Source organism: Danio aesculapii, chromosome 3 (assembly GCF_903798145.1).
Source record: "Danio aesculapii chromosome 3, fDanAes4.1, whole genome shotgun sequence".
In the NCBI taxonomy this organism is placed as follows: domain Eukaryota; kingdom Metazoa; phylum Chordata; class Actinopteri; order Cypriniformes; family Danionidae; genus Danio; species Danio aesculapii.
Window position 1 is genome coordinate 45,579,263 of NC_079437.1, and position 25,563 is coordinate 45,604,825.

The 25,563-nt window shown below is 35.8% G+C and overlaps 2 protein-coding genes across 2 annotated transcripts in view; one reads left to right on the forward strand and one right to left on the reverse strand.

Moving 5' to 3' along the window:
- brd4 (bromodomain containing 4) overlaps nt 1-7,521 on the reverse strand; it is a 133,971-nt gene extending 126,450 nt beyond the window's left edge. The window contains exon 1 of the mRNA XM_056454106.1: nt 7,473-7,521. The gene's annotated coding sequence lies outside the window, so the exon portion shown is untranslated. The remainder of the gene's footprint in view (nt 1-7,472) is intronic.
- A 2,315-nt stretch (nt 7,522-9,836) lies between these two features.
- LOC130219631 (epoxide hydrolase 4-like) lies at nt 9,837-24,383 on the forward strand. Its single transcript, XM_056452076.1, has 7 exons — nt 9,837-10,180; nt 10,840-10,925; nt 14,257-14,414; nt 19,363-19,491; nt 19,597-19,700; nt 22,347-22,495; nt 23,664-24,383. The coding sequence occupies exons 1-7, from the start codon at nt 9,938-9,940 to the stop codon at nt 23,899-23,901; spliced, it is 1,107 nt and encodes a 368-aa protein (XP_056308051.1). The 5' UTR covers nt 9,837-9,937; the 3' UTR covers nt 23,902-24,383.
- The last annotated feature ends 1,180 nt before the right edge of the window (nt 24,384-25,563 follow it).

The following is a 25,563-nucleotide window of genomic DNA, read 5'->3' on the forward strand; positions in this document are numbered from 1 at the left end:
ACATACAAGCTAAGTTATCCGTTGATGAATTGCAGCTTTAAAAGGCTCCACTGTCCCTGTATCTGTGGTTACATGCAGTAAACAGCAGTGAGAACTGTAAACTCATGAGCTTCACGCCAATCACAGTAATTTCTGTTGAACACATGAACAAGCGCCAGCTTTGGGTAAGCGTGGTCAGTAGACGTCATTCTCGCTTGAATAAATGTCTACAGTAAAGCTGTACAGGTCGTTCCCATATCATATGAGAAGCACTTCTCACAAAACAGATGCTTTATACATATAAATACTTGTGTATAAATGTTTATTACTAACTTTTCTATGAACATGATTTGATTATAACTGCAGATCATTGACAGTGTGAAATAGCCTACTGTAACGTCTGCAATTATATAATATTAATAAATAAATAAATGCAATAAATGGGTTATTCTCATGAAACCATTAAATACACAACATCAACAACAGCAACCATTTTAAAGTACTGTTTAAAAACACAAGAGTTTAAATAACTTTGAATGAAGGAGCACAAGGGCCAGTTGTTTCAAGATGGCTGCCAGAAAAGATCTTACACATTTCTCCAGTTTAATATAACATTTTTTCCTGCCAAAATGGTTACACGACTTTTTGATTATCATTGCCGAAACAGGTAGTTTTCTACGTTTACATAATTGTTGGATTTAAATTTTTTTGTGAAAATTAACATTTCTAAAGTCTTAATTATATGCACTGAGTAAAAATGGCTAAATCATCATAGCTTCCCTATTAGTAGCAAAACATATTGTGGGACCTCATTCTCCGCAACTCTTCTCATATACCGCAACCCTTTAAGGACAGTTGCGGTAGAGAACATCTGTTTCGGGAATGAGAATCTAAGTAAATTGCATAATAGATTCAAATAACTGTTTTGAATTTAATGTCAATTTTAAAATGTACTAGCTGTTTATATTTTGCTTTGATTTATTTTGTTTAGACAGTCAGCAAGTGAAAAAAGAAATTCTTTAGCAAAGGCTAGATTGGGAAAAAATTGTACAGCAACCCAGAACTACTTAAGGAGTACAGAAGGAACGAAAGAGTGCAAGCAGGTGTAATTACTAAAAAATAACTCTACAGTGTTAGGAAATGTAGTCATTTAAGTTAATAATTTAGTTTTAATCTGCACACACAGTGTACAAATACACACACACACACCATTAAAGAATGAAGTCACGCTGTGCAGATGGATATTATTGACAGTCTACCCAAAGATGAAACCTCAGCATTATAGCCCAGCATTGAGCAGTTCGAGTGCTTCTGGAAACTACATGCTTGCAAAGAAGACTTCATCGGCCGTTTGTTAAAAGAAAAGATCAGTGAAGACTGTCAGAACATGGATCAGTGCATCATGGATCAGTTTCTTCCTCCATTTCACCAGTGTAAGTACGTGCGATTAAAATTGTTGCCTCGTTAACTCTAGCTTTCAAATTATGTATTTAGTTGCGTGTTGTTATTTGTAACCACGTGTGCTGTATCAGGTTAACTCTTTATATTCTCATATCGCGTGTAAAGCCACGTTGAAAACGCGACGCGTGCCGCTTTGTTAACGCATCGTCAGCTGTTCCTACCCACATGCAATGGTCAAGTTTCAAAATAGTTCAGCTCAGGTTCGAGGCGAGTTGTCTAAATTGCACCCAGCTAGCTGAACTGGCGCTCTAGGCAAACGGTGATCACACCGCTCTCAAGCTGAAAGTGCATTTTCTGTTTTTGAATTTTTTGGTGTTGTGTCCTCTGAGGAGGAGGGTAATGTGTGTGTGTGTGTGTTGTGTCTTCTGAGGAGGAGGGTAGTGTGTGTGTTTGTGTGAGAGAGAAAAAGAGCAGGTAGAGTGTGACAAGCTAGGAGAGCTCCTTGCCAGTTCTTAGAGTTTTTGCTCAATAAAATAGTAAGTCGTCAGTATTTTCAAGTCCATCATCTGTATCATCTGAGGAGGGGTTTGGGAACAATTGAATCACTTAACGATTCATATGGGAGTCGCTGGGATAATTAGGTAAAAATAAATGCAGATTATAAGACCATAAAAAGTGTTTTTTGACCTTGCATGCATATTAGACTGTTGTTGGAGACCCTTACAACCAAAATATTACCCTATATCATGTATAATAGGGGCTCTTTAAGTCAAATACAAACGTTCAGAAAATATTTTGTTTGCAAAAATACTAAATTCACCTTGATGCTGAAAAAAAGTGCATAAGGGGTGACACGAAGTGTGAAAAACAAACACACTGCATCATACAAAGTTAAGCCTTTTGTGTAGTCTCTTTATGGCTATATGTAGTTTTTACTGTAATCAAAATACAAAAATTAACACTTCAAATCACCTTGTCAAACAATAAATTTCGAAACCTTGTCAGAAAGAAGTATTTTAGCTGGATAGTCTGGATGTATATTCAAATCCACAATTTCTAAACATGTAAGGAACTGACAAACAGCATTGTAGAGATAGTAATACTAGAACCTAGTGGTTACACCATGTCATTGCATGTATTTTTTTAAGACCAGATTGTGTATTGTTTTTAAATAGCAGTTTCTATTTTACCTGGCAATAGTAAAGCAATATCTGTGGACTGTAAAAGAACTAAAAAGGGGGCATACCTTGTAATAAGTTAGAGAGGCGTAACTTGCAGTCATCGAGATCCAATTGAACCATGCGAGATGTCACAACGAGATGTTGTTGACAAGATGGTGGAAATACTTAGAAGGGAACATTTTCAGCAAATGTTTTCATGAGTTTTCTCCAAATTTATCCACAACCTATTCATTTGAAATTTGATATTAATTAATTTAGCAACTCGCTGACTTCTTCGAGTGCATCAAGTATGAAAGCCTCCAAAATTGTGGCTGTACATTAATATTGGGTTTAGGTGTGGTGTAGGTGTAGACGTTAAAAACTGATGTACATCGACATGTTTCCAACAACATAGTTTTCATATGTAGGTCTCCATAACGTCAAGATACGCCTCTACTACAAGTTACACCCCCTTCATGTTATGCCCCTGTCTTGCAGTCCGAAGACAGACACTACTTGGAAGTACTGCACTAAATTAAACAATTAAAGGGTTAGGTTAGGGTTGTTTTCAATGGGGAAACTGTTTTTTAATTACTGCATAAAAATACAGTTTTTTTAATTGTTTGCTTTTCAATGCATGTGCATAATCTACAAATTATGTCCTTTCAGGTCAGCCAAATCATTTTGAAAATACATCAGGTTTTATCAAAATATATATTTTTAAAAAAACTGTCGTCAGTTGTGTAAGGTGTTTCAGTAATGAGAAAAAAAACAATCAAAATAAAAAAACTTGTTAATTTAATAATAATGTTATTTGAGAATCTCAAGTAACTCCACATGACTGTTAGTAATCCCTTTTTAAAAAATATCAAAGTGAATTAGTTTTTTTAACAGAGTCGATTTTGCAGACTGTTGCGGTAATGAGATTTTTTTTTACTTATTTTGGAAATTATGCTCAAAAAGGTACTAAATGATATGTATATATGTTTTAATTAATGTTGACAAATGCTCCAGACTTTGTTTCAATTATCTGCAAAAACAAAAAGTTAAATTTAAACATTTTTTAAAACTCATGTTTGAAAATTGTAAAAGTTTTCGTGAGAATCACCCAAATATGAACACATATACAGACCCTTAAGCAGGTCGCACACAGGAAGCGCCGAGACACGGCGCGCACATAACAGTTAAAAGTATAATACACCAGGCGCGCACATTCGCATGATATTTAACATGAAATTAATCAGGGGTACATTGAGACAACGACAAGGTTTGTTTGAGCTCGGGTCATCCATGGCTTGTTATTATATGCATATAGTAGTATGATGTAATGTCTCGGCTGTGTATTTAAAATATGGCGGTTCCTTTTCATTATGGCTAGCTCCATGAGCTTGTGACGCATCTCTGTAACCAATCAGCGTTCAGTAGCTCCACCTTTTCTCATGTTTGGTACACCTTCGAAAGGGTGCTGAAAAAAATGGTACAGTTCGGTATGCCTTTTAACAGTGGAAACAGCCATAAGCGTACCGAAACATACCACTCAGTAGAAACGGGCCATTAGAGCCAATCACAGCCATTTCTGTTGAGCGCGTGACCAATCATAGGGGTGTAATAAATCGCTCATAAAACAAGCGGGCTATTTATATTTGTTTATTTGCTATAAATGCTCATGTTGTTCTGTGCATGTATTTAAGTTTTTAAAAGGTACAGTTCATATATCTAACTGTTTGTATCAAAGGACAAAATTGTATTACAAATAATATAAAAATTGTTATGGAAAGCATCGTCAATGCACCAAGATAATGAACTGAACCGAATCAATAACATGATAATCGTAACCGAACTGTGAGACCAGTGTAGGTTCACATCTCTAGTTTACATGTTGCAAATTTATTGTTAAGCTAGATGTTTTGCTCCTGTCTGACAATGAAGTGCAAGAAAACGAAGTACGCGAGAAGACGGAGCTCAACAACACACCCAGCGATTGCATAATCATCACGGACCAATGGTAGCTCAAATGTGTTTAGAAACTAAATAAACTCCACCAAAACGTTTGCTTTGGTGAGCTGATTTGAACAGCTGAAACAAATTTAAAAAGAACTTTGTTGTGGCCAGATTTGTGGCCAGATAACCCAAGAAAGGATCTGATAATGACAAATGTCTAATTTTACAAGTGGAAAAATATAATGGGAAATATAATGTTGTCAATGACAGATTGCAAGCATGTCTCAAATATAATGATTCAACTTCAGATTTATAAATAGTTGTATTCTGATCACTTTGCTGTGCATTAAAGACAGGACCAATTTAGAGCCTATTAGGGTCCACTATTGCAAGTCATTACAAAAGTTAGCATTTTAACAGTAGATAGTAACATTACTGTTGTTTTACCATATGTTTGAGAAATAAAAATAATAATAGCCTACTCATATTAACCTATATTTTACATCTACAGTATTGAGAGAAAATCGTAATCTTAATTTTAACAAAAACAAATCATGATTCTCGTTTTAGCCAGAATTGCGCAGCCCTAATAGTGGCCACTTCAAAATACTAATAATGCTTTTTTAATCCTAGTGGTGGTAAATTCTTCAAGATGCTATTTTGCTTTAAACTATAATATTTTCACATGTTTATCTGACCTACAATATTAAAGTTCTATGACTATTTATAGGCTTTTTGTTCATTAACTTTGTGGAATAAGGTAACTTTTGTTAACATCAGTTAATTTAACTAAAGTAAAGTTAGGGTTAGATTAGTCAGTTACAGTTAATTAACAACGTAATGACAAGTGTACATTGTTTGTATACTCTGTTTTGTATATTTTTTTAGATTTTGCTTGTTTGCTCCTTAGGCTGAGAGGACTGTATTTTCATGTGTGCTGTATATCAAATAAGTTCAGCATATTTGACAATAAAACTGACTTAACTTGGGGGAAAAAAAGTATTTTTAAGTCTTTTGTAATGTTATTTTCTTAATCTGCAATAAAGCTTTAGAATCAGTCATTTTAAGAGATATTTTATATTTATTATGGCAATATTTACTAGTAAAATTAATTTGTATTCTTTTAATTAACTTAGAACATGGCCATAATATGGCCATTTCTCACTATTCCTCAATGATTTTAAGAGTATGGGAGCTGAAAACTTAACACAAAACAACAATTAAAACAAAACCAGTTAACATTTATTTAAAGTTAAAAATGCAAATTAAAATTAAAAATTTAATTATGGGCTTAAAATATGTTTTGTTTAGATTGTGAAGACATTCTCAATTGTTACTATTATTATTTTATTAGTAGTAAATTTCAAGTATTGTTCCCACCAAATGAATGACCATGAAGATTAGCAGACAGGCTGTCATTCATAAAAAGTCACCAGATGTTTTTACACAACATAGGAACCGTTTAATACGCACAGGACAAAACTGTCAATCAGTTATTTGCAATACAGTAAAACCAACTTGCAGCCCTCAACACAATTTCACAGTTACAAGCTGAATGTGATTGTACTTGACACTAACTTAACTCAGACGCCAACTAAAAGACACACATTATAAGGAACACAAAATTGCTGTTAATCGTTTTAAAAAACAAAACAAAAAAAAAAAAAAAAAAAAAAAAAAAAAAAAAAATCAAGCTAGGCCTGAAAACCTGTCAGTCGTGCATCAGCTGTCAATCACAGAGCTACGATGACGGTGATGTCAGAAACCAAACAACGCAAAAACTGCTTGTCATACAAGTTTTAGTGCTGAACTAACAGCATATACTGAATGTATTTAATACACCATATATGTTTTCACCTCTAAAACGAGACATCCGAAATTTCTGCAACCAAATCAGGGTCACTAAAATGAAATCTGAACGCAAACCGAAAGCATTGCGAGGCTAATACCGCTACTGACAAGAGCTGCAAACTGACAGCGTTTCGAAAAATATATACCTTACTTTAAAGAATAGTAACATTATTAACACCAAAAAACATGCATTTCAACTATATACACTAGTACTTTATCGCATTATCTTTCGTTTACAACGTAAAGGTTGCGAGTTTCCCGTTGCACTGAGCAGAAACACAAAATGGCGACTGCGGGCAGCTCAGCTGAGTCCTTACACTCAAAGTCGCCCAAACACTGAGGCCACGCAGTTATGTTCCCGTTAAACGAGCTCATAAACACTCAAAACATTTACTAGAGGGATGTAATGCGGTTTGGGTCAGTATAATCGACACCAATAGCAAGAGAACGAGCTACACATTTGCTCCGACCCGCTATCAATGCTAACAGTGTGTGTCACGGACTCGTCGTGCACGTATCTCAGTGTGCGTACATGATCAAAACACACACGCTCAACACTGATCAAAAGCCCGAAACTAGCACGACCAGCGATTAATAGACATCTGTCAATGTCAGACGCTCGAAACGAGCGCGGATCACATGAACCCGACTTAATTAATCTGACCGTGCGTAAATGTGCGCGCATTCTCGAAGCATTCTACGTCAAATCCCCTGCATTCCCGCACAGGGAAACGTGAGGTTTTCGCGCAGCGCTGCCGTCAAGCTGCGCAGAGCAGGGATGCGATGCTAACACTGGACAGCAGTCGGCCTAATGCTAACAAACAACCTCAGTACCCTGCGTTAACCTTTTCTTTAACACACGCGGGATGTACAGGGAATACATCATCTCTAAAGCACACATGCATCCAGCCAAGGAGCTAAAACACATCCACACTGAGCCGTTATCACGAACGATTTGCTTTCCTAGCAGCTAGTATTAGCATTCGGCGACACACAGGCCGCTCTCTCCGCGCACACCAGACAATCATTTCAGCGTTGATTAGCGCGCTTGACCGTTGCTCGAAACGACGCAGCACATGCTGGCACCGTTATTAAAAAATAAACGCTTTGCATGAGTATGAAGGCCGTGAGTTTATTTACCTGCTTTATTTTGTTGTGAGGACGCGCGGGCTCTTTCTCTCCCACAATCCAGAACAAACAGCTCGAGACGTCGGTGACGTCATGCGGCGCGGAGGACGCACAGGACGTGAGGACAGCGAGCGCTGCTGTCACACGTGTGAAAGATCACTTAAAGCCGCTCTGCTCGCTTTTAAACCACTCTGTCTCAAATTAGAGAGCAGTATGAGGCGATGTGGTGGGAGAAAAGTCTAGTTTAATTAATGTAACCACATCAAGACAGAAATAAACCTTTATAGTGTTCATTTTTTATTCCATATCTTTCTGTCTGTCTATAATATTGTATGTACGAAACAACATGTAAACATCTACAATATTTTCAAAACAATGTGCTAAGATTTAAATTAATGAACAAACCTTAAGCCAAAGGTGAATAAATATGTTTTAATAAATACATTTACGCAGTGAGGGAATTGGTTAGGCACGAAATTCTGTGATAGTCAATGTAAAAATTGCTTCGTTTAAAAGTAATGTAGATATAAAGCTTATCGTATCCAACATTTATGAATTACCCTTTTATAATTTGACATTTACACATGAGCATTTTTATAAGCAAATGAGGGGCTAAATGAAAAATAATAATAATACATTTTATTGTTTATATTGGTACGTCCATAAACTTATGATGACCTATGGTATGGCAACATGAGAAATGGCTGGCATAAGCAATCTTCACCTATTTGCCAGACTAAGAACTTGTTCATATCAGACTAAGAACTTGAATATATATATATATATATATATATATATATATATATATATATATATATATATATATATATATATATATATATATATGTATATATATATATATATATATATATATATATATATATATATATATATATATATATATATATATGTATGTATGTATGTATGTATGTATGTATGTATGTATGTATGTATATATTCATTCATTCATTTTCTTTTCGGCTTAGTCCCTTTATTAATCTGAGGTCACCACAGCGGAATGAACCGCCAACTTATCCAGCATGTTTCACGCAGCGGATGCCCTTCCAGCTGCAACCCATCACTGGGAAACATCTATACACACTCATTCATACACATACACTATGGACAAATTAGCTCACCCAATTCAACTATACTACGTCTTTGGACTTGTAGGGGAAACCAAAGCACCCTGAGGAAACCCACAACAACACAGGGAGAACATGCAAACTCTACACAGAAACGCCAACTGACCCAGCCGAGCCTTGAACCAGCGACCTTCTTGCTGTGAGGCGAATGTGCTACCCACTATGTTTATATATATATATATATATATATATATATATATATATATATATATATATATATATATATATATATATATATATACATAAATATTTATAATTGAAGTCAGAATTATTAAACCCTCTGAATTATTAACCCCTCCTGAATTATTAGCCCCACTGTTTATTTTTCTCCAATTTCTGTTTAACGGAGAAAAGATTCTTTCAACACATTTCTAAACATAATAGTTTTAATAACTCATTTCTAATAACTCATTTCTTTTTTATCTTTGCCATGATGACAGTAAATAATATTTGACTAGATATTATAGATTATATAGTATAGATTAGATACTATATTTCAAAACACTTTTTTTCATCTTAAAGGCTTAACTAGGTTAATTAGGTTAACTAGGCAGGTTAGGGTAATTAGGCAAGTTATTGTATAACGATGGTTTGTTCTGTAGACAATCGAGAAAAAAATAGCTTAAAGGGGCTAATAATATTGACCTAAAAATGTTTTAAAAAAATTAAAAACTGCTTTTATTCTAGTCGAAATAAAACAAATAAGACTTTCTCCAGGAAGGGCGCTAATAATTCTAACTTCAACTGAATATATTTGTTTATTTATTTATTTATAATAACAAAAAAGAAACAAAAAATAATTTGCAGTCTATGGGTAAATATTAATAAAAAAAAAATACAATTATAATTAAATAATAAATAAATTTATTTATTTATTTATAATTTTATAGTTTTTTTTATTAACAATTATTACCCATAGACTGCAAATTATTTTTTGTTCCTTTTTTACTTTTTATTGTCAAACTTTGCTGAGAAATAGCCTACATATTTTGGTGTACTGAGTCTGATCAATCACTCATAGACTTTAAAAAACAATGTCATTTTAGAATTGACAAATGTATTGACATAAACTAATATTAATATTAACAATAATAATCAGCAATACAGGTTACATAACCTATTCTTGTATGTTAATGTTTGATTACGGAAAAGCTTTGTGATTAAGTCAATCTCCCAGATAATTTATTTGTGGTATAAAAATAGCTCAGTGACAGTTGTTTCCACAAAGTCACACGGTGTGTATTGAAGGGTGAACTTCTCCAAAGACAAACGACATTAGCTATAGAGCTTGTCACTAGATATATCTCTCTGATTATTACAATTATTATAATCATGAGCAATTCTTTAATGCACTGGCTTTTACTACCAACACGGCTGAGCTTATGGATCCTCTCTTTGGTCTATTACATTGTGGTGTATGGCACAGCTGGAATTACAGCTTGTTTGGTTTTGATCCGGATCGCCTGGACTGGATTTAAGGATCCATATGGAACTTTTCAATGGACCGTCCGAAAGAAACCCCCAGCCTGTCTTCAAGACCCTGAGCTTGGTGACCATGCATTTCTGAAGGGCAGGGTGAGAGGATTTCAAATGGACAAAGTATCAGTAATTACTTAGGCTATCTGATGTTTTTTTGAAAGAATATCATTCAACACAGTATAATACAATATTATTTTTGAAGTTATACGTTAAATAAAAATTTAAATGTAATTGGTGCATAACATAGTCTACTATTTTTTGGTGTTTGTTTATTTATTTATTTATTATTATTATTATTATTATTATTATTATTATTATTATTATTATTATTATTATTATTATTACTATTATTATTGTTGTTATTGTAGGCTAATTTTGCGGTAAATATACTAGCAGTCTCTCAGTGAAAACGAAGTAAAGCAGCAGTATTTCTCCTCCTGTGTCTCTAGAAAAGTAAATGAAAGGCTCGGAAAAAGGCTTGTCCAAATCTGGTGTTAGTGCGCCACCTGTGTTTAAAAAAATCACGGCGTTCACAATCCTGCTGGCGTTCCTTTGTCTTTAATATAATCACACTTCAGCGCTGTAACCTTAGCAGATTGACTGTTAAGTATAGTTTATTTAAAGGCAGTATATTAAAATATTGATATTGACTTAAAATGCTACTATACTTATTAAAATAATTTTGTTGCCTGTTTATTATTTATTTGTTTCCTATCTGTTTTGTTGTTGTTGTCTGTCTTTTTTTTACCCCGCAGAGCTCAGGTTTGAGGTTTCATTATGTGACAAAAGGAGACCACAAAAAGCCACTAATGCTGTTCCTTCATGGATTCCCAGAGAACTGGTGAATTCTGCCTTCATTTGTTTCCTTTCTTTTATCTTTTTGCCACTTTTTCTTTTGTTACCCATGCAGAAAAGCCTATATCACATTAATGAAGTCTGGATGAAAAATTCTATAGAAAAAAAATATTATTACAGTATACTTTAGCTCTACTCTATAACTACAGTTTAGTTTAAAACTACATTCTGTATTAGTAGTATTTATTTCAAGGTGGAGATCTCTGTGTTTGTTAAGTGCCTTGTTGGTTTTGTTGTGTACAATATGATGTTCTCGGTCACTATCAAATAAATGTGGTTTCTTTTTAAAAGGAACTTTTTTGTTCCTAACAGGTCCTTAAAGTTACATATTAACACATAAAGTCCAAATCTGTACCTCATAGTACTTTAAAGTACAAAAGTGAACCTTAAAGGTAGAAAAGTGCACAAAAAAGATATTAATGTGTAGCTATAAAGTCCAAAAGAAAGGGTACCGCCTCAGTTACAGCTTTGTATTTCTGAGAGTGTATGTATTGTAAAAAGAAAACTAACTGGAACAAGAAATACTTCATTCATTCTTTATTCAGTCATTCATTCATTCATTTTCAACCGCTTTACTGGGGCCGGCTTGCAGGGGCAGCAATCTTAGGAGAGAACCCCAGACTTCTCTCTCCCCATACACATCTTCAGCTCCTCCAGGGGGATCCCGAGGCATTCCCAGGCCAGCCAGGAGACATGGTCCTTCCAGCGTGTCCTGGGTCTTCCCCGAGGCCTCCTCCCGATGGGCCTCCTTAGGTAGGCGTCCAGGAGGCATCTGAAACAGATGCCTGAGCCACCTCAGCTGACTTGTCTCGATGTGGAGGAGTGGTGGCTCTACTCTGAGTTCCTCCTGGGTGACAGAGCTTCTCATTCTATCTATTAGGGTGCATCCTGCCACCCTGCAAAGGAAACTCAATGTATATCCGAAACGCCTATCCGAAATCTTGTCCTTTCGGTCATGACCCAAAGCTCATGAACATAGGTGAGAGTAGAAACGTAGATTGACTGGTAAATCAAGAGTTTTGCCCTTCGGCTCAGCGCCTTCTTTACCACAACGGAACAGTACATCAAGCACATTACTGCTGCCGCTGCACCAATCCACCTGTCAATCTCACTTTCCATCCTTCCCTCACTTTTGAACAAAACCTCAAGATACTTGAACTCCTTCACCTGGGGTAAAGACTTTCCTCCAACCTGGAGATGGCAAACCACCTTTTTCCGGTGGAGCACCATGGCCTCAGACTTGGAAATGTTGATTCTCATCCCAATCGCGTCACACTCGTCAGCAAGCTGCCCCAGTGCATGCTAAAGATCCATGTTTGATGAAGCCAACAGAACAACATCGTCTGCGAATAACAGAGATGAGATCCTGTGGCCCCCAAACCGGACCCCCTCCAGCCCAAGGATGTGCTTTGAAATTCGGTCCAAAATCATGAAATTAAAAAATTATTAAAGTATACCTAAAAATCTCAATAGTAGCCTATCTAGACCTATTTCTATGCAGTTTAAGTATACATATCAACAATATGAAAAACACTAGGCTACAGTAGCGTAATCTATAGTATTATGGTGTTTTTGAACCATGTAAGTGTATTATACTGTATATAGCCTTACAACACTTCGGTAATGAACACAAAGTGTGCTGTTGTATTAAATATATTTAATTAACTTTTGTATTAACTTAACTAACAAATACTGTAGTACAAAGTTATTTTTGTGTTTACTACAGTAAACTGTGGCATAGGCCTATAAGAAAATGTAGAAAATACATTCATCCAATTTTAGCATATCTGCCGCTGTAGCGAGCACTATAGAAAATACAGAATTGGGTAATTTAGGCCTAGGCTACTCATATTCAGGGGTAGAAAGAGTACTAAAAAATCATACTTAATTATCATACTCATTACCTGCCTAAAATGTAGTGCAAGTAGAGTAAAAGTATCTGTTGTAAATATTACTCAAAGTAGGAGTAAAAAGTAGCCCTTTCAAAAGTTCTCAAGAGTAGTGATTAGTGAGTATTATGCTGTAAAAAGCTGATGGATTTACATGGAATTTGTGGATGTGTGCAAACGTAACATTCTGTAGTGCATTTAGTTATTGCCCAGCAGGCACACAATGTCATGAGACATTATTATTAGGTTAGATTTAGGTTGTGATGTCGGGTGACCAAAATTCAAGTCTAGCTAGTGTCTACAAACAATGTTATTTTGATGTATATAATAATGACGTTGATTTTAGGTCGTGTTGGAAAGTTGTGTTGCAAAATCCAACGTCTGATAGACAGCATAGTGGTAACGTCCACATAACGTCAAGCTGTAACATCATTAGACGTTGATATTTGGTTGATTTTAGGTTGTTTTAGAAAGTGATCCAAATCCAACATCGAGCCAACATCTTAAACCAGCATCATATTGTAGTCAAATACTGACATTTATTCGTCAGGTATGGCTACTAAAATCCAACATCTGATAGACGTCATAGTGGTTACATCCACACAGCGTCAAACTGTAACATAATTAGGTTTTAGAATTTTAGGTTGGATGTTGCACATGTTGACGTCGGCATGTTGGGTTCTGACGTCAACATCATTTTCATTTCCAAACAAAATGCAACTTCCCCAAGACGTTAGGGTACAACGTCAATCTGATGTCATGTTGTCTTCCTGTGCCTGCTGGGTGTTTAAGGCCATTTTGGTCATCATACAGTAAACATCCGTCATCTTCGTATCAGTAACATTAATCTAAACAGTCTCTGGGTCAATGGGTGTAAAGATTTTGGACATCTTGGACACTTTTGATTCAGTTTGCTGCTTTCAAACAGTTTGCTGCAATTATAAATCGCTCATGTTTTGAGCTAGTTCATTATGATGCAATTTACCTTCTATGTGTGATTTGATTGGACAGGAATCACAGGACTGACTTTTCTAATCCCCATAGACAAGAAGAAATAAAGTACTGACTGCAGCTAGTGGAGTAAAAGTACCAATAATAAAAATGTACTCAAGGGAAAGTAAAAATACACGTTTATAAAACTACTTAATAAACTACAATTTCTGAGAAAAAAACTACTCAATTACAGTAATTTGAGTATTTGTACTTTGTTACTTTACACCACTGCTTATTTTACTGTATATGTTGTATTACCACCACAAGAACTACAGATTTACAACAACGCATTAATTACTACAGATTAATTCAAGTACACTAGTTTAGTACAGTTCAAAAACACTACAGTGGTCTACTTACTATATTAATTTTGCCAAGACGTCAGGCAGAGTGTGTTGTTTTAAGAAAGTGACGTTGTGGATACGTGACCTGCAGGTACTCGTGGCGTCATCAGCTCCTGGAGTTCAGCGGTGATTTCCACACGGTGGCGCTCGACCTCCGCGGCTGCGGGGCTTCAGACGCACCTGTCCGGCTGGAGGAGTATTTACTGGAGACGCTCCTGTACGACATCAGAGACACCGTCGTCCAGCTGGGTACCTATATGGCTGCTTTATACATTCTAAGATTTCTGCAAAATGTACATCTTACAAAACTCCCAACTTATTAAATATCATTTTTGATATATCTAACTTGTGTGCTTTCTGCAAAATACCTGCTCAGAAAAAGATGCTGCTTGTTCAAAATACTTATTTTCAATGAGCTAAATCCTTACAAGGGGCGTCAAGGTCGGTGGCTAGCCCGATCGCGGCAATAAGGTCGTTGGTTCGAGGCTCGGCTGGGTAAGTTGGCGTTTCTGTGTGGAGTTTGCATGTTCTCCCCGTTTTCACGTGGGTTTCCTTCGGGTGCTCCGCTTTCCCCTGCAGTCCAATAACATCCTCTATAGGTGAATTGAATAAACTAAATTGGCCGGGCGGCTTTTACCAATAAGCGAGGTAAGCGGCCGCTTTGGGCCCCAGGAAATCTCTAAAAGTACATTATACCTATAAACATATATAAAATTTATAACATAATTTTCTATCATATTTTGTATATTGAGAGTCAAAAAATACATTTTTACATTATTAAATATTATTTAATACACACTAAAATATAATAATATTATAATAATGTAATGTTATGTAATAAAAAATATTAAAACAAAAGAAAATATCCACCACCCCAATCAAGTCTGGCAGTCAAAAAAAATAAAACAATTATATATATATATATATATATATATATATATATATATATATATATATAGTTGTAAATTCACTTAAAGAAAACTAATCATTTAAAATGTAGCGATTGCATTACAATAAAACATAGAAAAGGAGATTGAGTGATAGAAAAAAAACGCAAAATAAATAAAAATTAAATAAAAGTAGAAAGGGTGCATTTTAGGACATGGCTGTAGTTGCTTAGGGCCCCCAAATTGCTAAATCCGCCCGAGTGTATGTGTGTGAATGCAAGAGTGTATGGGTGTTTCCCAGATTTGGGTTGCAGCTGGAAGGGCATCCACTGCGCAAAACATATGCTGGATAAGTTGGCGGTTCATTCTGCTGTGGCGACCCCTGATTAATAAAGGGACTAAGCCAAAAAGAATGAATGAATGAATACAATTCCTGAGATTTTGTTTGGAACAACTTAATTGTTTTAAGTTCCACTTAAATTTGTGAAAACAGGTTAACTTAATCGGTTTGTGTTGGGAAAACATGAAGGAATTGTGTGGAATCCTGCATTTATTACAGTGAAGAATCCTTATATCTCACGCTAAATCTTTATTTATCATTTTTGTTCAAATGTGATTTAAACTCATCCATCAAAGCAGGGGTGGATTTAGTGATTTTGAGGCCCTAAGCAATTCTAGCCATGGGGCCCAAAGTTCTAAAATGCAGCTTTTGTACTTTAATTTTTTTATTATTATTATTTTGCTGTTTTTTCTTATATCATTCGATCTCCTTTTCTAAGCAATCCCACGCAAATGTCAACCTTGAATTCAGCAAGTTTTTTTTGTGTAGGCTTGAATGTTGCAGTACTTTCAAAATACTCAAAATGTCTCTGTCAATGTTTTTAAACTAATATATTTGATTTAACAAAGTCAGACATCTGTGTGCCAATTTCACATCTGTCACATCCATAATCCAAGCTTTTTCCTCATAAATGCAATAATGTAAGATAAAATAAAATCAATAATTTTTGTTCTATGAGCCAACTTTTATCATTTTGATTTGCATTGTTTCTTTTGGGTTATGCAGTTTAACTCACTGAATTTCTACAAAGTATGTTGTATACTGTAAACTTGCAAACTTTTTTGGTCACATCCAGAACGCATGCTTATTTTCCTCATTTAAAATACAAAAACATGTTTACAGATTGATATCTTTCTGATCCCATAACTCTTGTGGTTAGTTGTTTTAGAAAACATAAACAGATGTTTCAATATAATGTTAACATATACATATATTTTTATAACTAATTTGACAGATTGACTGGTCCATGATTGGAGGTGGGGGACCGTCACTGTACAAAATATAATAGAAAACAATGTTATATAGGGCTGGGAGATTTGGCCTAAAATCAAAATCTCGATTAATTGATTATTTTAACTCGATTACAATTAATGAACGATTATTTTATTTATTTTACCTTTTTACCATAGTTCACTGACAAGTTTTGCACAGTAAATATGCTCACATACAGTTGAAATCAGAATTATTAAACTCCCTTTGACTTTTAAAAAAATATTTCCCCAAATGCTGTTTAACAGAGCAAGAACATTTTAACAGTATGTCTGATTATCGTTTTTCTTGTGGAGAAAGTCTTATTTGTTTTATTTCAGCTAGAATAAAAGCAGTTTTTAATTTTTTAAAAACCATTTTAGGGTCAATATTATTAGCCCCTTTAAGCTATATTTTTTAGATAGTCTACCATCGTTATACAATAACTTGCCTAATTACCCTAACTTGCCTAGTTAACCTAATTAACCTAGTTAAACCTTTAAATGTCACTTTAAGCTGTATAGAAGTGTCTTGAAAAATACCTAGTAAAATATAATTTACTGTCATCATGGCAAAGATTTAATAAATCAGTTATTAGAAATGAGTTATCAAAACTAATATGTTTAGAAATGTGTTGAAAAAATCTTCTCTCCGTTAAACAGAAATTGGGGTAAAAAATAAACGGGGGTGGGGAGGGTTGATAATTCAGGGGGTTTAATAATTCTGACTTCCACTGTATTACAAGTCAGTGATTTTTGAATGTAGGGTGCATTACTTGATTTTAAAATAAAGTAAACACACATCTACTATCTATGATTATTTATTGAACATCAACGCAGGACAACTGAGTTTAAAACACACATTCCCTAAAACACGGCTCTCTGCACCACCCACCCTTGTCACCGCTACCAAACTGTCCAATCACAAAGCTTGTGCCAATTATCGTTGTGATGTGTAGCTACATTTTTGGAGAGGTGTGCGGAAGGCTGCGTCGGACCGTACGCATGGGCTTGGCAAAACTATAATATCAGAATAATATAATAAGTATAAACCATAATAAAATAAGTATAAATTAGAATTAACGAAGCGGGGTCACGTGACTCCACACACAGCAGGGACAGTAATTGCAAAAATTGACCTGGAAAAATTAGATTGATTATAGTTTTTGAATTACTTTTCAATTAATCGCCCAGCCCTAATGTTATATTTAATTTATAAGCATCATTTATACTTCTAGGTATTTATTTGGGGGCCCTCAGATTTCCTGGGGCCCTAAGCGGCTGCATACCTTGCTTATTGGGTAAATCTGCCCCTGCATGAAAGACATATTTCTGTACTTTACTAGTACATTCATTTTTTTTTGTGTGTTACATTGTAATTGTTTCAAGCACAAAAATAAGTTCTTAAAGACTATACCTCGATTTAATATTTTCCAGGCTGAAATTAAGTTCATTTTTGAATATCTTAAACTTATTAATACTAATAAGAATAATATGTTTTTTAAAGCGGGCGACACAGTGGCTAAGTGGTTGCCTCACAGTAAGAAGGTCACTGGTTCAAGTCCCCGTGTTCTCCCCGTGTTCGCGTGGGTTTCCTCCAGTTGCTCTGGTTTTCCCCACAGTCCAAAGAAAGCGGTATAGGTGAATTAAATAAACTAGACTGTCCATAGTCTATGTGCGCGAATGAGTGTGTATGGGTGTTTCCCAATACTGGGTTGCAGCTGAAAGGGCATCCGCTGTGCAAAACATTTGCTGGATAAGTTGGCGGTTCATTCCGCTGTGGCGACCCCTGATTAATAAAAGGACTAAGCTGAAAAGAAAATGAATGAAGTTTCTTAAAGCTTATGATGACATTTTCCTTAAAGATTGAGTCAGTAGCTGGATGGGAGACCACATGGGCAAACTAGGTTGCCAGAGGTAGTGTTAGTGAGGCAAGCAGGGGGCGCTCAACATATGGTCTGTGTGGGCCCTAACGGCCCTGTATATTGATTGGGCACACTATCATGCTCAGTGAGCACCGTCTTTCTGATGAGATGTTAAACCGAGGTCCTGACTCTCTGTGGTTTTTAAAAATCTCAGGATGTCCTTCGAAAAAAAGAGTAGGGGTTTAACCCTATCATTCTCTCCAAATTTGCCCACTGGTCCCTGTCCATCACGGCAGGGGTGAAGAATAGGCATGGACGGAGGGCACATGTCCCCACCAATCTTTAAATTCAGAAAAATTATTTGCACTGTCAACATAAACATAGACATGGGGAAAGAGTTAAATCATGTTCTCTAGTCGAGTTGTAATGCCCCCAAACACATATGAACATTGTAATTGGCTATGCCTATCACTGCTATCATGTGAGAGGCTGTAGCTATGTTCAGATGTAACAGAACCAAAACTGCGGGAGAATTTTCTCATGCAAGAATAAGGTGTGTGAGGTGAGTCACACATGCAAATGAGGATGGTGGCAGCAAAAAAAAAGAGAAGGTGAACATATAGAGCTTTTTTCAAGGAAAATGAAAGTAACAAACTCAAGTTCGCTACTGAATTAATCCTTCATAATAATGTTTATGCAAATTTTTCCCCCTGATTTGACGCAGTCTAATGTTAATAGCAGACCCATATCATAATTGGCTTCATCACTCTGTCTCCACTCCACCAATCAGCTGGTGTGTGGTGTGCTGTCTGGTGCAATATAGCTGCTGTCGCGACATCTAGGTGGATGCTGCACACTAGTGGTGGATGAGGAGATTTCCCCCAAAAATGTGTAAAGCACTTTCAGTGACCAGAAAAGTGCTATATAAATGTACGGAATTATTATTATTAATAAAAGTCTATTTAAACCTTCTTTTATTATTATTTTCATTATTTATATTTAAACTTTCTTTTACCCTGGCTACCCTACTATTGTCTTGTATCTGTTGTCTAAAGCATTAAAAAACACTTATGGCTGTATCACATTTCTGCCTCCGACGCTAAATGAACATTAGGAGTGACATTTGTGTGATTTCAGGCCACACCAGCTGTATTTTGGTGGGTCATGACTGGGGTGGGATGCTGGCGTGGCATTTTGCCCTGGAGCGGCCGGACATAGTGCAGCTCCTCATAGTGATGAACGCCCCTCATCCTGCGTCATGGCTGGGTAAGAGAGAGCTTTGACCAGCCATAATTTCACTTCTGTTTTTCAGCATTATTCTGTACTGAAACTGTTAATGTGGACATCTATGCTCGTGTGTATAAACCACAGATGCAGTTTTGAGAAGACCATCTCAGCTGCTGCGATCAGGACATGCCTGTTTTTTTCAGCTACCACTGCTGCCCGAATTTGTTTTGTCTCTTGAGGATTTTAAGGTAGGTTAAAGAATACTTACGATAGTTACACTTTATTTTGATGATACATTTTGGTACTCAATCTGATCACTTTTTTTAGCGTGTTTGACACATGTACTAAAACAGGGGTGCTCAACCCTGTTCCTGGAGATACCTTCCTGCACAATTCAGCTCCAAATCTGATCAAACACACCTGAACCAATTAATTAGGACCTGAACAGAACTTGATTATTACAGGCAGGTGTGTTTGATGAGTTGCAACTGAAATCTGCAGGAAGGTAGATCTCCAGGAATAGGGTTGGTCACCCCTTAACTAAAGGTTGAACCCTTGTCCAGTGTCTAAATTTTTCTCTCCAGAGGTTATGAAATTGAGTCAATCGAGTCAATTGCTGATTCCCACAAAAGGAAAGGTTTAGCATAATGTCGCTGATATTTTGTGATATACAGTGTACATGTTGAAGTACTGACTGACTTTTCACACATCAAATAACACTTCCAATTAGCTGCTTTCTCAGAAGAGGTGTAACTCATCTGTGGCTCATATGATATGTAGCATTCAGTCAGACGGTTGTACTCCATCACTCACAGCAGTTTTTGGGTTGCCAGGTATGTGCTCTGGGATCAAAGTTCATTAAAAAACTATTCAGTTTTCATTTGGTATTTTTGAGAAAGAAGCATTTTGGCTGGAGTGGCACATTATAGCTCAAAAAATGCAACCCGCAACTTCATTTTTTTCTCACAACTGCATTTTCAAAAAAATCCCAATTGTGTGGAAATCACATACCTGGCAACATTGGTTAACCCAATTGTTTATGTCCTTGTGAAAATAGTAGCTTATATCCTATCAAAATTAATATTATTGCTTCAACTACAAAGGCACGAATTATGTACCTCATTACAATCCAGAATAAAACATTAACACAGCCAAGTATGAGCATTACTAAAAATAATGAGCAGAAGTAAATAAATTATATATGATGAAATTAATTAATATTAGAAATTAACACACAGATCGCAAAAAGACATCACAACAATGACTTTCTTGTTTTTTACCATTTTTGAAAAATTCCACCTCATTCATTCATTGGATTTAGATTTGAACCTTTTACACTTGTGAAAAAAAAAACCTTTTCCATACATAGCAAACCATAATTAGCCAAATCAAAATAATAGTTTTTTAAAAAAAAAAAGCCAAACCTAATTAGAGTTTGTGGTGTATTCCCTTGCAAGGGGCGCATACAGTGTAGGTGTCTATTGTTTTTGCTGTCTTCAGTAGTTTGTTGTTCTTATTTTGTCTCTTTTCTTCTTTCTGTTAGGTTAGAATTAGTTGAATAAGTTGATGTAAAGTTACTTACAGTATATATATTACAGTATAACATGTGTTGAGGAACCATCAAAATAAAGTGTTACCATATAACTATTTATCACACTGTTTTAATGATGTGGTTAACAATGTCTGCTCACTTTATGTTTTAGTTCACTTTAAAAAACAAAGTGTTTTAGACACTTTATTATAGTTCACTAAATCTAAAAGAAAAAACACTAATACAAATACAATATACAAATATATTTCCTAAAATGTTCACACGTTGCTTATGTGACACCAGTTTTATTGTTTTAATTTTCACATTTTCACGTCTTGTTCATATAAAAGAGCATCTAATAAGATATATGGTATATTTTATTAGTAATTTGCAGCCTTAAATTATGATTAAATATAAACAGAAGTTTTCAGTGAAAGTTCATTTTTGCAAAATGAGTCATTTTACTTTTGATTCCTATGTACATAAACAATTAGGTATGTTTGTACTCCTCATCTGAGTAAATTTGAAGAAAGTAGTAATATAGTAATAGTAATATATAGTAAATACTGTAGTGTTTTTGAACCTTACTATAACAAAGTACTCTGTTGTGGTAAATCTGTAGTTGCTATAGTAACAAAACTATAGTAATATAATAACAAATATGAATGTTATATTTAAATATATATCTATACTACTTTACACCACAATTTACTGTACAAAAAAAAGGTATTGGGTACAGTCACTGGCCACTTTATTATTTATACCTGTCCTGGTCTGAGTATTTCAGAAACTGCTGATCTACTTGGATTTTCACACACAACCATTTCTAGGGTTTACAGAGAATGGTCTGAAAAAGAGAAAATATCCAGTGAGCGGCAGTTCTGTGGGAGCAAATGCCTTGTTGATGCCAGAGGAGAATGGCTAGACTGATTCGAGCTTATAGAAAGGCAACAGTAACTCAGATAACCACTCGTTATTTGGCATTAAGGCAGTTCTAGAAGCAAAAGGAGGTCCAACCCGGTACTAGTAAGGTGTACCTAATGAAGTGGCCAGTGAGTGTAAATCTGATTAAAAATACAGTATGCTGTTGCATTCATTAACAAACACTGTAATATATAGGATATAATACACTTTAGTATGGTTCAAAAACGCTTCAGAGTTTACTATATATATTTGCATAGTAGTTTTTCACATGTGGTGTACTGTACTTGTGAATACAAAAATAGCACTGCCGCAACTGCTACAGGAAACACTGAAATCAGAGGTCTCTGCAACTTCCTGTGCTTTTGTCATTTGCTGTCTGAATGAGTCTCATGGTGGCAGTTTATAGGTGGTGACAGCTTGTGTCTTTCATGTCCATTAGTTGGTTCGAAGTCTATTTTGTGGCAAGAATGTGGGCATCAGGAACAGATCCAGAAGACTGACGGAGAGCCAGCTGGAGGGTTACCTGTATCCGCTGTCCCAGCCTGGAGGTCTCACAGCCCCACTCAACTACTTCCGCTCTCTCTTGAGGTTTAAAACTCATCACTTCCATTTATGCAACACTGGATTAAAGGAAATAGGTTCATTTTACAACTTTACAACATAGAGTTAAAGAGTTGAGTTTTTACCAGTTTTGAATCCATTCAGCCAGGCCTGCTAGGAGCACTTTTAGCTTAGCTAGGCATAAATCATTAAATCAGATTAGACTATTAGCATCTCCCTCAAACAAGTAAAAAACAAATTGATGCAGTGTGTACTAAGACAGATGGAAAATGACTATAACTAGTAATTATAGTCTCATTCTAGTGTAATGATGAAGGAACTTTGCCGCAGGCACAATAATATTATGCAGTGCTGGTACCTACACTGTAAAAAAATATGATCAATTAATCCTGACAGCATATGTTTAAGGTCAATGTAACTTAATAAACTAAGTTAATAATGTTCTAACTTAAATTTAATCATTTCTAAATTAAATAAATCAATAGCTTAGGTGCTCAAAGCCACCAGAGTTTGATTTCCAGTTAGAGATCCTTTCTCTGTCTGTTTCCTATTGCATTTCTGTCTCTACTCTACTTTCTTATAAATTAAAGGTTAAAAAACCCTTAAAATAATAATAATAATAAAGTGCTTCCCCCAGTGCTCCCGGAGATTGGCTTAATGGATTAAAAAGTGGTCATTCTCAACACTTTAACTCTAAGTGACTTGTAAAACCGAGTCTATTTCCAGAAAAAATGGAGTGTACCTTTAAAGGGATAGTTCACCCACAAAACCAAATTTTCTCAGCATTTACTCACAAGCAAGTGGTTCCAGTAAAATCGAAAAAATTGAAAGGGAGAACTTTATATTTACTAGAGTACTATTTATAATCTGTACCTGTACTCAAGTACTTGATTTGTATTACATGAAAAAATAGTTCATACTAAAGACTATTGTTTTTGAAACATACTATAGCAAAACCACTTAAAATGTTGGAGAAAAAACAGCCATCGATATCCATAGGAGAAACAAATAATACTATGGAAGTCAGTGGTTGATACTTTCTACAATATATCTTCCTTGCTGTTCAACAAGTCTTGTTCAACAAACTCAAACAGGTTTGAAGGGAGAGTAAATGATGAGTTTTTATTTTTGGGTGAACTTTCTCTTTAAATTGTGGTCTGTCGCTCATGGTTACAGTGCACTTCTCTCTCTACAGTAACACTCTGTACAAGCACCAGGACGTCTCTGTGCCCTGCATGTTAATTTGGGGAGAAGCAGACAACATCCTGGTAGAGGGCATGTCTGGAGGGACACGGCCTTATGTGAGAGGTCCGGTCACCATTCACACTATTCCCGAATGCAGCCACTGGGTTCAACAGGATCAGCCTGAGATAGTCAACAAACTTATATGGGACTTTGTTCTGGATAAAGACATCATAAAACACAATAGCTAATCTCTTTCATTTCATCTGGAGCAATGAAGAGTTATTGGCTCTAACAAAGGTTTCTATGCAGCTTTTCATTGGTGTGAATAAAGACTTGCCTTTCGTCAGGGGCCAAGCTCAGTTAGTCGTCTTCAATTTCAGCTCTTCAAGTCTCTGGCAGGGCATAGAACAGCAATTTAGGATTGTCCAAGTCAATCTCTCCAGAACTGTTCATCGGTTGCACTCACGTTTGTCCTTCTAGAAACATCTTTTTTCCCTCTGATTTCGTTGCTTGAATGTCCAAATGTCCTATGATGATGAAAATGATACATATTGACGAAACTAATGCAGTGCATCAAAGTGGAGGATATATCTGTAGAATGATTTTTGTAGTGTATTCAGATCAGGTTTGGTGTGTTATGACGTCCATAAGCAAAAGTTAACTGCACATTGTTGGCACAGCACCAACTAGTGGTGACCATATGACAAAATAAAATTGGGTGTACAATTCAGGCATTTTTCATTCATTCATTTTCCTTCGGCTTAGTCCCTTTATTAATCAGGTGTCGCCACAATGGAATGAACCGCCAACTTATCCAGCATATGTTTTACGCAGCAGATGCCCTTCCAGCCGCAACCCAACCCTGGGAAAGTCCCATACACTCTTGCATTCACACGCATGGCCAATTTAGCTTATTCAATTCATCTATACCACATGTCTTTGGACTGTGGGGGAAACCGGAGCACCCGGAGGAAACCAACACCGAGAGAACATGCAAATTCCACACAGAAATGCCAACTGACCCAGCCAAGGCTCGAACCAGTGACCATCTTGCTGTGAGGAGATTGCGCTACCCACTGTGCCACCATGACACCCTCGTTTTTCATTCACTTTTCTTAAATTGAAAAATACTATTGACTACTATATTATATTCAAACAATTTTACTGGAACTACTTGATTGTGAGTAAATGCTGATGAAATTTTCTTTTGTGGGTGAACTATCCCTTTGAAGGAACGCTCTACTTTTTTGTAAATAAGCCCATTTTTACAAGTCCCCTAGAGTTAAAGTGTGACTGCTTTTTAATACATTCACCAATCTCTGACACTAGCGGAAGCACTTTATTATTATTATTGTTGTTTTTAAGGGTTATTTAACCTTAAATTTATAGGACAGCAGAATGGAGACAGAAATGCCATAGGGAACAGAGAAAGGTACAGGATCTTGAACCAGGAAGTGAACTCTGGTCGTGAGCACCTCCAATCAAAAGGCTATAGGTGCCAAACAGGTAGGAGCACTTTTAGCTTAGCTTAGCATAAGTGATTGAATCAAATAAGACCACAAAAAAGTTTACAGTAAACTGAATCCATTTTTAATGTAAAATAATAATGCAAAATGCTTAAAGGTGCAGTATGTAAGTTTGACACCCAATGGTTAAACTAGGTATTGCATTCCTGGATCAAAACAAACGCAAGCACAGTTTGCCAGATTGAGGACCAACAGGAGCGAGTCTGACGATCGAGCCTAAAGACTGATTTAAGTCGAGTTCTATATAGAAGCAACGGCACGTGATATTTTTTATTTTAACCAACATCTCGAATTAATATTTAAGAAACAGCAAACAAATATTATTTTCTAATTAATAACCAGCTCACGTGGAATGCTGAATCTGCGTCTCATTTCAGAGTCTGC